Source organism: Aedes aegypti, chromosome 3 (genome assembly GCF_002204515.2).
Source record: "Aedes aegypti strain LVP_AGWG chromosome 3, AaegL5.0 Primary Assembly, whole genome shotgun sequence".
Classification (NCBI taxonomy): Eukaryota; Metazoa; Arthropoda; class Insecta; order Diptera; family Culicidae; genus Aedes; species Aedes aegypti.
The window spans coordinates 350,954,706-350,969,005 of NC_035109.1; the positions used below are offsets into that span (position 1 = coordinate 350,954,706).

The 14,300-nt window shown below is 36.8% G+C and overlaps 1 protein-coding gene across 1 annotated transcript in view; it reads left to right on the forward strand.

The window, feature by feature from the left end:
- The window catches only part of LOC5580212 (T-related protein), a 34,834-nt gene that overhangs the window by 14,779 nt on the left and 5,755 nt on the right, over positions 1–14,300 (forward strand). Inside the window, exons 2-3 of the mRNA XM_001662022.2 lie at positions 6,370–6,678; positions 7,236–7,356. Coding sequence (XP_001662072.2) covers positions 6,371–6,678; positions 7,236–7,356 — 429 coding nt within the window. The 5' untranslated portion in view covers position 6,370. The remainder of the gene's footprint in view (positions 1–6,369; positions 6,679–7,235; positions 7,357–14,300) is intronic.

Below are 14,300 nucleotides of genomic sequence, written 5' to 3' on the forward strand. Positions count from 1 at the left end.
GATAATTTTTTAAATGTTATTTATGAAAGAATCATGAGATTGGAATGATTTTTAGAACCTAAAATAATACTTGATGGAATTTCTGGAGATTTTTTTTGAGAAGTTCAAAAATGAATTGCAAAATCTTAGTAAATTGATGAAAAATTTCTTCAAAAAAATTCTTTCGGGAATTTTTGGAGGATTTTCTTTTGGGAAGAAAAAAAATCTCTGGAAAATACTTAGATGATTCTCTGGTATTATGTTCACGAGAATCTTAGGGAAACAATAATTTAATTCTCTCAGACATCCCTGAACAAATTACTCTGTAAATCTTTGAGTATTTTCGTGAAAGAGTATTTGAAAGAATAGTTCAACGGTTTCCGCTAGGAACTTTATGAAAATGTTAGAATTTTTTAAACATTTCATAGTTAAGCAAAGCAAAGAAAATTAAACCAAAATTCCGAGGAAGTTTTGAAGGAATGGGGGATATTGCTCCTTGATTTTAGAGAAATATAAAAAATGCAGGTAGATCTGCGTTGATGATAGTTTGGCTGCTCAGTCCTGACAAAATTAATAAACTGTTCATTTATTTTGTCCAACGTTTCACTCAATTTTAACTGTTCTTCCTTCCAGATAGATAGGTGGAGAACTTCTTTGAGAAATCATGAGAATAACAATTTCCCAATAGGGTCCTAAAATGTTTAATGAAATCTTATTTTCATTTAATAACACGAAAGAGCATGTTACTGTAACTACTTTAGCATTTTTTCCCGCTCAAATAACGGATATATCATAATAAAACTTTAATTTAAAAATTGGATCCATAAATGAACCTTGACACTTGAGATCATGTTTGACGTTCGCTTAGTCGACAAAAATACCACAGGGGTTCAACTTTTTAACACCGGGGTTGTTCCTTTCTGACATTTCAGAAGGGACACGGAAAACAAAATACATCCAAAATTTGAGTTTAAACCAAGGGGTGTGACAAAATTAAAAAAAAATTAAAAAATGTTTTTTGGACTGAAATCATCGGAAAACATTAGAAAATTGAGTAAACATATGTTTTTGACCTAAACTTAAGCGTTTGGCACTAAAATTGGGACAGGGCTTTAGGACCCTATTGAATTCTTTCTAATTGATCATAACATTTTTGTGGAATATTGCGAGGAACATTTAGAGTTACACCCAGAAGATTTTTTTGCAGGAAGTCTGGATAATTTTTGTTGTGATTATTTTCAAACAGCACTGTAGGGCTTCAAAAGCAAACTGTTCTGAGGAATTCGTGAAATGAATCCTTGCTTGGTGATCTTGAAGACATTTTTGGTGTTTTTTTCTGATTAAAATCCTCAACAAATTATTAATGAGCAACTGGAGGACACTTTAAACTAACAGTTTATATATATAATAAGTACGTAGATGACCTTCCAAAATAAATGATTAAACGAATTTCTAATACATTTTCTGGCCGAATTCTTCAAGAGATTGTTTAAGTAATTCGATACAGATTCTTCGAGAATTCTTCTGGTGAAATCAGAGAGTCTGGGTATGATTTTCTGTGGCAAGCCCAGGACGAACTTCGTGAAAACTGGTAAAAGAGTTCTTATGAAAGCACTAGAAATTATGAAAATAATTCATAACGAAATTTCCTTAGGAGTTCTTAGAGGAATCTCTTCAAAGAACATGATTGAATTCTTGAAAAAATCGTGGAAGAATCACAAAGGACATTCCTTGTGATTTTTTCGCTAGAATTTTTGAAGGATTTCAAAAAGAATGAATTTGTACATTTAAACTACAAATGAAACTGATGTGCCGCGAAATGAGACAAAATCACATATTATTAAAATCAATACAAATCTGTTAAAAAAATGAAATTAGTGAAAATCGTGATTATTGCGGCCGACATTGCATCTGTAAATTTGAGATGAACCAGCCGTGGGCTGAAAATCACCCTAATAGAGATAATCATTAATACATCTATAAAAACAGGAATATGCTAGGCCCCCCCTAGACCCCCTCCAGACAAAAATCCTAGCTACGCCAATGCGAATAATTAGAATCAATGGAATAGTACATACATTTTGGAATTGTATTATATGATTTGAAAGATTCAAGGTGTTTCCATAAATCCGGAAATGTGGGCGAAATTTGGGTTTAATTGAGAATGGGTTTTTGTGGATTTCACGAGAAAGAAAAAGATTAGAAAGATTTAAAAACGATTTGGTTAAACAAGTGGAGACCATCGTTTTGAATTAGAAATTAACGATTTTCTAACGTGATTTCCCTAACTTTAAAAAAGTTTTCTCAACAAAATTTTAGACTGGATCATACTGCATTGCTGGTTGTAGTTAGGTGCGTTGAGCATAGGAACTTTGAAGACCTCCAGGTTGAAAAAGAGAACAAGAAAATACTAGTTAGGAACCAAAAATAGATTGAAATTGAAACTAACAGGAACACAAAACGTAACCTAATAGGAAACAGAAGATAAGAGTTTTATGATTTCATCATAGAATCAGGCGAGTGGAAGGAGGGAGTAATATACCCAATATACAAAAAGGCTGACAAGTTAGAATGTGAGAACTATCGAGCAATCACCCTTCTTAACGCAACCTATAAAGTGTTTTCCCAGATCATCTTCCGCGTATCATTGCCGGAAGTCGTGCTTACTAGGGAACCCACAAGACCCATCGGTCTGGTAAACTTCACCTCCGTACTAAGTGTACCATGTACAAGACGCTGATAAGACCGGTAGTCCTCTACGGGTATGAGACGTGGACAATGCTCGAAGAGGACCTGCAAGCGCTGTGAGTTTTTGAACGACGTGTGCTTAGGACGATCTTTGGCGAAGTATGTGAGAACAGCGTATGGAGGAGAAGGATGCACCACGAGCTTGCGCAACACTATAGCGAACCCAGTATCCAGAAAGTCGCCAAAGCTGGGGGCGTGGCACGTTGTGAGAATTCCGGACAACAATCTCGCGAAAAAGGTGATCACCTTAAATCCGGCCGATACAAGACGAAGAGGAGCGCAACGAGCTAGGTAAAGCAGGATCTTGAAAGTGTGGTGTAATCGAGAAACTGGAGGCTAGCAGCCATGGACCGATTTAATATGCATAACCTGGTACCTATAACGTTGTGGCGCAGGTCATGTCTTGAAAGACGTTGCGTTATCAAAAGTAAAGTAAGTTGTTGTGCGTATAGAATTTTTCTATTAGTGATCCATGGTAGGGCAAGTGGATCATTTCGCTCAAGTTTTCAAGTCCCTCATACTCAATACACAACGATCAGAGAAATTTCATGGTTACTATGATGGTTCCTAGAAGCAGCTTCCCAAAGGATTGCTGTTCCATGACTCAATATTTCCATGAGTCGATGGTCCCTTCAATATCGACTCATGGAGGTTTCACTATATTAGTCCCTCATTTGTTATCTACAGAAAAAAACATTACATTATTTTATTTATTACATTATTCAAGTAAGCTGAACATAAAGATGAAGTAAATTGTTAATTTTTCTGTACCCACTTACCAGGTACTGTGGGGTAAGGGTAATTTCACTTTTTGTCCTGGCTGATTAATCTAGGCCTAAACGCCATTGCTCGTACTCTGAAACAAAATAAAATAAATGTCCCGCATCCGGTATACAATAGTTTCATATTAATGAAAGAGGATACAGGGACCAAACTACGCATTATTGCTTGGGCACAGCATACCATAAACCCTTGCACAAATTGTGGATGGTTTTCCCTCTAAAATATTTGGATCATTCCTAGAGTGTATTTGCTATATAGTAAAAATAATTAATGTGTACAGGAACTTCATACAGTCGAATAAGATGCTGGTGCTCTTGGATTGTAGACGCCGAACGATAAAGACGTATCTTGTGCAAGCTCCGAAAAAAGTCTCATTTACAGTACTCTGGTACTTTAATAGTCTTCCCACGTGTAAACTCATTCTGCTGATTGACTAGTTTAGCGTGTAAACCCCGTACATAATAGTGGGATGAAGTACAGAAATAACCATATCTACTCTTATTGTGGATTTCGCCAGAATCTACAATAAAATAGATTCTCTTATCTTTGTACACTTGGCCACGTCCATACAACTGTTTTGATATCTTATTAGACCATGCATTTACTTAAGGAAGCGCTCGGAACCGGAACTGCTTCCATAAATGGTGAAGATGTAAAAAATGGTGAAAAAATAAATAGGACTGGTATTGGATGCACTACACCTTCAATTGCCATGTAAAGGAATGATAAAAGGAATGCTCTCACCGTCTGTGCATGAATTGATAAGAAGTTTATCCGTTGTAGCTCAGCAAAAGACAGAAGAAACTTAAATCGACTTTTTCTCTTCTTCATCTTTTATCAGTTACTTCAGATTGACCTCGTTGATACTTTTTCACCTGCAGCCCTACTGCAAAGACTTTTCACTCTGTTCCAGACCAGTAATCAATTTTAGACACAAAAAAGACCACTTGCTATATGGTTACAAACGCTTTTTTTTTTTTATCAGAACTATAAAATCCAAGTCACTTTAAAATAGCACAATCAACAGCAGAATAATAGCCTAAGTACTAAACATATTGAAAATTCACTATCAAGAAAATTCTCGTGACAGGAGACACTGTTTTGAATTTGTATGATCTTCAACTGACCTTGTTGTGTATTAATTTTAAGGAGGAATGAAATGAAGAGAGCACGGTGTGTTTCGTAGAGCAATTTCAAAACAAAAAAAATCGGCATGTCTGAAATTTTGACACAAGAAAGCCATGATTGTCCCCTTTCATTTGCAACCAAAACGAAAATAATCGGTCGGAGGGTCTAGAGCGATATTTCGTTTTCAATTATTTTTACGGAATTTGGGATAAACCGTAAGATTGAAACTGGAGTTATTGTCGCTCTAAAGTTGAGGTGCAGAAAAATTGTAAAAAAATACCCAATCAAATCATAAAATCTGGCTACGTGGGCTTCATGCCCGTGTGGTTAGTGTCACCAGGAATTAAGTTACCTCGTGTCAAAGAGGGTGGGTTCGATACTTGCCTCAGACCGGTAAGCTTTTTGTGAGGAATGGTTTCCGACTGTGCCACTGGACGTTTTATACTAGTCCGTTTTCTAGTGTGGTGCTTCCTTCAAAGGGCAAAATGTCCACTAGAAGCATTAATGTGTGGGCGTTTTCTAAATAAATGAAAATAAAAACATTGATTCACTTCAAACTGGCACTTCTATATTAAAAATTGGCAACAGATTTCCTTCAAAAACCGTTAGATATTTGACCGAATCCTATGGTGGCCGAATATTGGGTATACCAGTAGATAGAACCGTAACCAAATGTACGAGATCAGGTAGTAATCAATTTTATACACAAAAAAGACCACTTTCTATATTCTATCTATATATATATATTACAAACGCTTTTTTTTTATCAAAACTATAAAATCCAAGTCACTTTCAAATAGCACAATCAACAGCAGAATAAAAATCTAAATACTAAACATATTGAAAATTCACTATCACGAAAATTCTCGTGACAGGAGACACTGTTTTGAATTTGTATGATCTTCAACTGACCTTGTTGTGTATTAATTTTAAGGAGGAATGAAATAAAGTGAGCACGGTGTCTGAAATTTTGACACAAGAAAGCCATGATTGTCCCCTTTTATTTGCAACCAAAACGAAAATAATCGGTCGGGGGGTCTAGAGCGATATATTTTTTCAATTATTTTTACGGAATTTAAGATAAACCATAAGATTGAAACTGGAGTTATTATTGCTCTAAAGTTGAGGTGCATGTAAAATTGTAAAAAAATACCAAATTAAATCATAAAATCTGGGCATGTGGGCTTCATTCCCCCTGTGGTTAGTGTCGCCAGAAATTAAGTTGCCTCGTGTCAAAGAGGTTCTCGTTTCAGACCGGTAAGTTGTGGGCTTCGTAGCCGTACGGTTAGTGTCACCAGGCATTTAGCCGCATCATGCTTAGGAGTGTGGGTTCGATTCCCGCTGCAGACTGTGGAAAACTTTTCGTGATGAATGTTTTCCGACTGTGCCACTGGACGTCATAAAATTTATTTTCAGTATCGTACAAAAAGTCTAACCAAACAAGGATGGGGGTTGACTTGAGCCCCATAGGCCTAGAAATTAGTTTTCAATAGCAAACCAGGCTTTAAGTGAAATGCAACGATCCATCCAAAATATTTGAAGATTACATGCAAGCCATAAAGGAGTCGAAATTACTAATGTTGTGGATTAACTGGTTCGTTGAAAATATTTTTCACAGCGTTAATCGTTTATTGAGTTTACCAATTAGCTCTACCAAATTCTAAAATAAAGTCCCATTACGAAATCTAATATTTATTTATCAATTTGTCTTTTCTGTTCCGTTCCCTCCAGAATGCGCTCGGTGGATGAGATGGCAACGTCCCACATTTTATCCGCCATTGATCCCCTGATGACGGCATCGAGTAACGGCGGTTCCCCAGTGGGTGCGACATCGAACGGCAATATGTCACAGTCACAGGTTGGCAGCTCTGGAGGTGGAGGTGGCGGAAGCGGCGGAAACAGCGTGCATGGTGGCCATGGAGGACGAAACGGTGGAGCGGGTAGCAGGGAGCAAAACCTATCGGTCACGCTAGACGATCGTGATCTGTGGTTGCGATTCCAAAATCTTACCAACGAGATGATTGTCACCAAAAATGGACGGTAGGTTTCGCTGATTGCGTAGCTGATAAGGTGGGGTTCACGAACTTTTGTTTTGCTAAATGGGACTAGTCGGTAATATTCTTGTTATTCATTTGATATTTGTTCCTGTGGGTTTCAAATTTCAATAGAATTTAGTCAGAGCGATTATTCAAGTACAAGCTTGCAATCGAATGGCAACTCATTACCTCACCTTTTGTATGTGTCAATTTAATAGTTGCGTTGTCTATTCCTCATATTGACCTCAAATTAAAGTCGCGATATCTTCAAAATTGAAATTTATTGTAGATTTAAATTGTCTTAATAATTCAGTTGCATTAAAACACATTTGAAAATAGATGAAAACCGACTTTAGTACTATAATAAAAATACATGCAAAAAAAAAAAACTCATGGAAACGTGCTAATGTGTGAAGAAAATTTGATAAATCGGTTCACTAACAAAAAAGTTACATTCCATAAATGTGCCCTGGGGTCATATTGATCTCAGAACATAGACAAAGGGTTAAGGGCCATAACTAATAGTTTCTTCCTTTTTTGCATTTTCATCATCTTCCACAGACGAATGTTTCCCGTGGTAAAGGTGACCGCCACCGGTTTGGATCCCACCGCCATGTACACCGTGCTGCTGGAATTTTCTCAGGTTGATTCGCATCGCTGGAAGTACGTCAACGGTGAATGGGTAAGAGACTGCGGCTACTTGCTGCCTCTATCTATGTAAATACAGAGAAGAATGCGTTCCGAGTCTTTGGACGAGAGACTGCATCATCATGAACATTTGATCTATTAGGCGAATGCAAATATCCCTGAAAAGGGCATCCGCTGCTTTTACACAACCACAGTTGCCACGTTTAAAACCTTGCAAGCGCGGGCCTTGGGAGTTTTTCCAGAGAACGAACACCTACTAATCACAAATAGACAGCGCTTAGCTTTTACAGAAGAAGCGCTTAGTTGCGGCCCGATCGAATGATCGATACTTGTTTATTCCGTAACGTGGCAAATTATTTGCACAGCGCTAATTAATGCACGGTGCAGAGCTGGGAAAAACAAAGTGCAACGTGTTAATTAGGACGATGAGCTGGAAAGCTTTGGGTGCAGGTATCGGCGACGATGGTCTTGAAATGGTCGTGCTCTTCAACTGTCGGCATGACCATACTATTATCTTTATGTTTGCATAAATATTTCTACTGAATGTTTATAAAAGACCAAATTCATTCAGAAATTATATTCGTTCAGAAGTTACAATACACCAAAGTATCGTTTCGTCGGTCTTGAATAGTACCATGCATGCCCACACAGTTACGGATCACTTCGGCGTTCAACATCGCACAGTGGGACGGATTGGGGTTTTAGGAGGAAAGATGGAACTCACGCCTTCAATTGTGATTTTACGTAAAAAAGATGTTCTACAAAGTTGTTCCTATTATAAAAACAATTTTTTTGGTCGGAACGAAAATAAGGGTGGCCCTTTGTAAAAAAAGATAACCATAAAGACTTTTTTGTTTTAAGGAATATTGGTACAGTTTGTTCTACAAAGTTGAAGATCAGAAAATTTTAAGCTAATTTGACCAAAAAAGTTTTTTCTAGCTCAAAAACTGACCGTTTTAGAACATTTTTCGCTATTGATGTAGGGTGGCCCTTCAAAATCAGGTTTTAGTGTTTTATTTTTTTATTTAGAGTTTTTCAGCAAAGTTGCCTTCCCATCACCTGTAGAGCTGATTGAAACGCATATTTTGGGGCCTGCACAATATTTCCGATGAAGAGTTATAAACATGTTTCATGAAAAACAAATATTTTTTCACTTGTAGATGTATTTGAGGCAAACAAAAAGTTTTTTTTGCATGATAATAATTTCCTTTTGGCTTTAAATATGAATAACAAAGTATTTTATTTCATATTCATATAAAAGTACTTGTGAATTTATTTAAAGGAGGTCAGCAATAAAAATATGGAAAATAGTCTTCTAAACATCATCTAAACACTTTTGTTATGGGATTCACCAGCCTCATCGGGAAACATTCTGATTTTTAATTACCGAAAATTCGTTTACAAGTAATTTGTGCATCGTAGGAGATAAAGCGTACCTGAAACGGTTGATTATTAGAGTATGATTTATGATTACGATGCTGACTTTACAGTCCAGATTAAGAAAAATAACCATATGCATTATTTGATACGTAGAGCTGTTTTGGAAGATACTCAAAAATTGTTTTTAACAGTTATGTACTTATGATCCAGTCAGCCGAAGAATAATACAATTTTTATTCATATTTAAAGCTGAAAAACGCTATAATAATATCAACGAAATTTTATTTTATTTCCCTTTACTCTATAAACCCATAAAATGTTATTTTTTGTTATAAAAAAGTCTATAACTCTTCATCATAAAAAATGTTATAATATTCTTTTTCTTGGCATTACACTCCAACTGGAACAGATTATGATTCTCAGGTTACTGTTTTCAAGAGCACTTCCACAGTTATTAACTGAGAGCTTTCTTTGTCATAGGGGAACTTACGTATTGTCGGCAGCCTAAGCAGTTGAACTTTTAGAAAGGCAATTTTACGCAACAACAAAGCACAACAATTCACAGGAGACACTTAAACTACACTTGAGCACACTTAATTTATTAGTTATTATGCACAAAACACTATTTTGTTCTCTAAATCGTCTGTTTTTCCTCACCAAAGTCACGAGGCACTTGTTCTTTTATCGGCAATGCAATTACTATTGTCGGCAACAAAATTGTTCTCTTCGGCAATCCAAAAAAGTGCAAAAACTAGGTTATGTATTGGTAACTTTTCGTATTTGTTGACAATGCCTGAAATTGAACGTCACTCATTATGTTCTACTCGTTGAATGGGCCAATGCAGAAAAATACGGACTACACTGAGAACAACATTGCAGTTATAAATAGAATAGCTGAGATTCATATTGAATACACAACGTCACTAAATTTGTGCAGACTAAGGCGCCGTCCACAAATTACGTAACGCTCTAGGGGGAGGGGGAGTAGGCTCAAACGTTGCGGCTCAAACACAAAATTTACTTTTTCATACAAGGACCGTTGCGGAGGGGGGAATGGTCGAGCACGGTTCTCTTGATTTGTTCTTCTTCTTCTTCTTTCTGGCGTTACGTCCCAACTGGGACAGAGCCTGCTTCTCAGCTTAGTGTTCTTATGAGCACTTCCACAGTTATTAACTGAGAGCTTTCTATGCCAATTGACCATTTTTGCATGTGTATATCGTGTGGCAGGTACGAAGATACTCTATGCCCTGGGAAGTCGAGAAAATTTCCAACCCGAAAAGATCCTCGACCGGTGGGAATCGAACCCACGACCCTCAGCTTGGTCTTGCTGAATAACTGCGCGTTTACCGCTACGGCTATCTGGGCCCCTAATTTTGTTCTTATTGCATATCAATTATACATGCGGCGATCTGGACTATAGAAATTCATACATTTTGCCTTAAGAAAGATGGAACGATTGCAATACGAAAGCTTTATTTATCGTTTTAGCATCACCCCACATCAAGGCGTCGATAGACGGAATTTATGACAAAAAGTCGAAAGGACAGAAGGTCGAAAGACAAAAAGTTGAAAGGACAAAAGGTCGAAAGGACAAAAGGTCGAAGAACAAAAAAGGAGAGACAAAAGCTCGAAAATCTTTTTTCAAAGAAGGAAAAATTTCCCACCAAGCAAGTCATTTTCGTCCTTTTGTCCTTTCGACCTTTTGTCCTTCAACCTTTTGTCCATAGACCCGATATACGAGGGGAGTGCGCACGAGCCTATCGATCACAGGGTTCTTGGTTCGATTCCAGGTAACAGGCTTCAAATTTATCCCTCTCATTTACCGTTATCACGTCTATCTTATGATACTATCAAATGATACTATCACTATGGGTAGTGATAGGGATACTATCACTTCTTTAAAATGATGAATAGAAGATAGACTATATTATCTCTATCAATTGATAGACGGATGGAGATACCACAGACAAACAGACGTAACACTGACGAAATTTCCATCGACCACTCATTTAACGATCATTTTAAATTCGTTATGTTACAAATCTCACAACCAGAGGCGCACGTATCGTTTTTCTTCGTAGCTGACGTTTCACACTACCGCCATCTGCCGGTCTTGTTGCACGAAACACCTTTTTGTACAACATGCTCACCAGATGATGATGGTGTAAACCGGGCGATGGATTTTGAAGAAATTTGTTCTAAGTGTTACGTCTGTTTGTCTGTGGAGATACTATCAGCATTTTTTATCACTGTTGGATCAAGCATATCTTTATCATCTATCTTTGGGTAAAAATATACTATTTGCAAAATTCTATAGCTATCCCTATCTATCCTATCATTGATACAAATACTGAAACCAAAATCTTGCGCATAATGGGAAAAGGCCAATAAAAATAAATCAAGGTATGTTCTCAAGGAAATTTTCGGAACGGGCACGACGAGGGAATGACGGCAATCGATGTCCGACGTCATTTTGAAATCCAAGATGGCGGCCTCCTTGAAAATCCATGCAATATGGGTATTTTCGGAACGGGCATGATGAGGGGATGACGAAAATCGATGCTCGACGCCATTTTGAAATCCAAGATGGCGGCATCTGGTCAAGGAAAATTGTTGAAAACCCATGCAATATGGGTATTTTTGGAACGGGCACGACAAGGGGATGATGAACATCGATATCCGATGCCATTTTGAAATCCAAGATGGCGGCATCTGGTCATGGAAAATTGTTGAAACCCATACAATATGGGTATTTTCGGAACGGGCGCGACGAGGGGATGACGAAAATTGATATCGGACGCCATTTTGAAATCCAAGATGGCGGCCTCTGGTTTAGTAAAATCATTGAAACCCATTCAATATGGGTATTTTTGGAATGGGCACGATGAGGGGATGACGGAAATCATGAATCATTCATAAATCATGTTTTTGCTCATGTTATATTGAGTTACGTTATAAAGAGGTTACGTTATATCGAGGTATGATTTTACAAATCCGGAAGCCGTTCTCTTGGATTTCAAAATGGTGTCAAACATCAATTTTCATCATCCCCTCGTCGCACCCGTCCCAAAAAAAAACCCATATTGCATGGGCTTTCAACAATTTTCCTTGACCAGATGCCGCCATCTTGGATTTCAAAATGGCGTCGAGCATCGATTTTCGTCATCCCCTCGTCGCGCCCGTTCCGAAAATGCCCATATTGCATGGGTTTTCAATGATTTTACTAATCCGGAGGCCGCCATCTTGGATTTCAAAATGGCGACGGATATCGATTTTCGTCATATCCTCATCGTGCCCGTTCCGAAAATACCCATATTGCATGGGTTGCAAACAATTCTTACACTCCTGAAGCCGCCACATTGGATTGCTAAATATGGAATTTAGTTAATTTTCTATACCCATCGTCCAACAATTTTTATTCTATTTTTATCAATTGATAAAGATAGAACCTCTATCATTGTTATTTGAGAGATGTTGTACTGATAGTATCATCATAAGATTTTTTTGGGATAGGGATACTATCACTCTATCCTCTTTCTCTAATAGGAACCATTCTCTCATTGATACTATCAGGATGGACAAGAAGTGATAGTATCATCTGGCTGAACTGGTAGTATCAGTTGTCTATCAGATAGATGACAGTATCATCGTCTATCTGATAATTTTGATGCCTGCCCGTGAAATATATTTTTGCAATGAGAATACATTTATTTTTAGCCGAACGCATCAAGTCAAATTGCGAAATTTGTTCAAAAATAAATGAGGACTTACGCATTTTTGGCCAAATCTCACCCCCAACTACGGTACTTGCACATTTGTTTTCAATGTTCCATGATTTTTTTCTGGTTTATGAATATTGATCGATCCATTCAGATCAACTTTGCCAGTAAAATTGATTTGCGTTCCTATTATTCTCAGTGTATGAGAAAATCAGAATAGGCCCTTTGCAAATCAATTCACTTATGACTTGACACAAAAACATCATCCTCTGATTGCCTGTAGAACAACAGGAGTGTTGCCAAAATAATTCAACTATTAAAAGACGTATCTTTTATATGTTTCTCAGTATATTGAAGATTATGCCCTACAATCTACTAATAAGAAAGTATTAAAAGGCTCAATTGTTACTAATGCATGCTTTGTTGGCTTATTCCAATAAATTCATTAGTTGTGTTCTATTTTTTCGGTGAATTTAATTCGTGAATAATAAATACACCGCAATTGAATATGGTTTTATGGCAACCTAGTCCAGCAATAAAAATTGATTGCCGAGGAAATCAAAGTGCATTAATTTCAATTTGTGATTTAAAGCATAAAAATTAAGTATTTTCGAGTGCTTTATATACAAATCAAAAGTTCAATAGTGCATAAGTGATCGGTGCGTAGCTTGTGTGAAAAAATTGGCATTGGAGCTGAGAATTGGACCTTTTAAAGTGGTGAGTTTTTGTAAGCTGTTCTTGTGTTGTTTTATTCGGCAGCCTACGAATGACGATAATTTCGTAAGCATTTATTTGATTTAATGATAAAACCCATGTTATATAATATTTTTGTGAAAGATGTGATTTACATGGAAGATTATAGTTCAAGGAATATGTTGAGTACATTGAAGTTAACTCTTGTTCCATAGATAAATTTAAACAAGGACGATAAGTTAGTGTTGCCGAAAATACCCTCAGGGTGCCGAAGCCATCATTTACCCTATTTGTCATTATGCTTTCGTATATCGTATGTATTAGTAACGATAATAAATTATGTCTATGAAAGTAAATTAAAATAAAAGATTCTTGTATCTATTCGTTTCAATTAGCTTTATCTTGTATGTTTGCGTTCCAATTAGCTCTAAAATGATGGGAAGGCAACTTTCGGACAAAACTTGAAAAAATAAAAATAAAACACAAAAACCTATTTTTAAAGGGCCACCCTACATCAATAGCGAAAAATGCTCTAAAACGGTCAATTTTTGAGCTAGAAAAAAACTTTTTTGGTCAAATCAGTTTAAAATTTTCTGATCTTTAACTTTGTAGAACAAACTGTACCAATATTCTATAAAATAAAAAAAGTTTTTATGATTATCTTTTTTTACAAAAGGCCACCCTAATTTTGGCTCCGACCAAAAAAATTGTTTTTATAATAGGAACAATTTTGTAGAACATCATTTTTACGTAAAATTACAATTGAAGGCGTGAGTTCCATCTTTCCTCCTAAAACCCCAATCCGTCCCACTGTGCATCGGATTACTCGCGCAAAACGTAAACGTTAAGGTGAAGATAAATCGAAGCCAAACCTCAAATTTTCAAGAGCATGGATCTGAAGAACCAAACATCCGTTTGAGCAGAAAACTTAATCGATTTGTCACTCGCTGGTGTTGACCAATAGATTATGTTTTCAGCTCAAACGGGTGTTCGGTTCTCCAAATTTGTACTCTTGAAAATTTGAGGTTTGGCTTCGATTCATCTTCACCTTAACGTGAAACATAATTTTCCCATGTCATACTATTTGTTTTCTAGCATTTGTAATGCTAAGCACAACATTCAACCGCTAAATGTTTAGTTGGTACCACACAGCTATCATTATATGGTCGTTTTCTGTAAGAAGTGC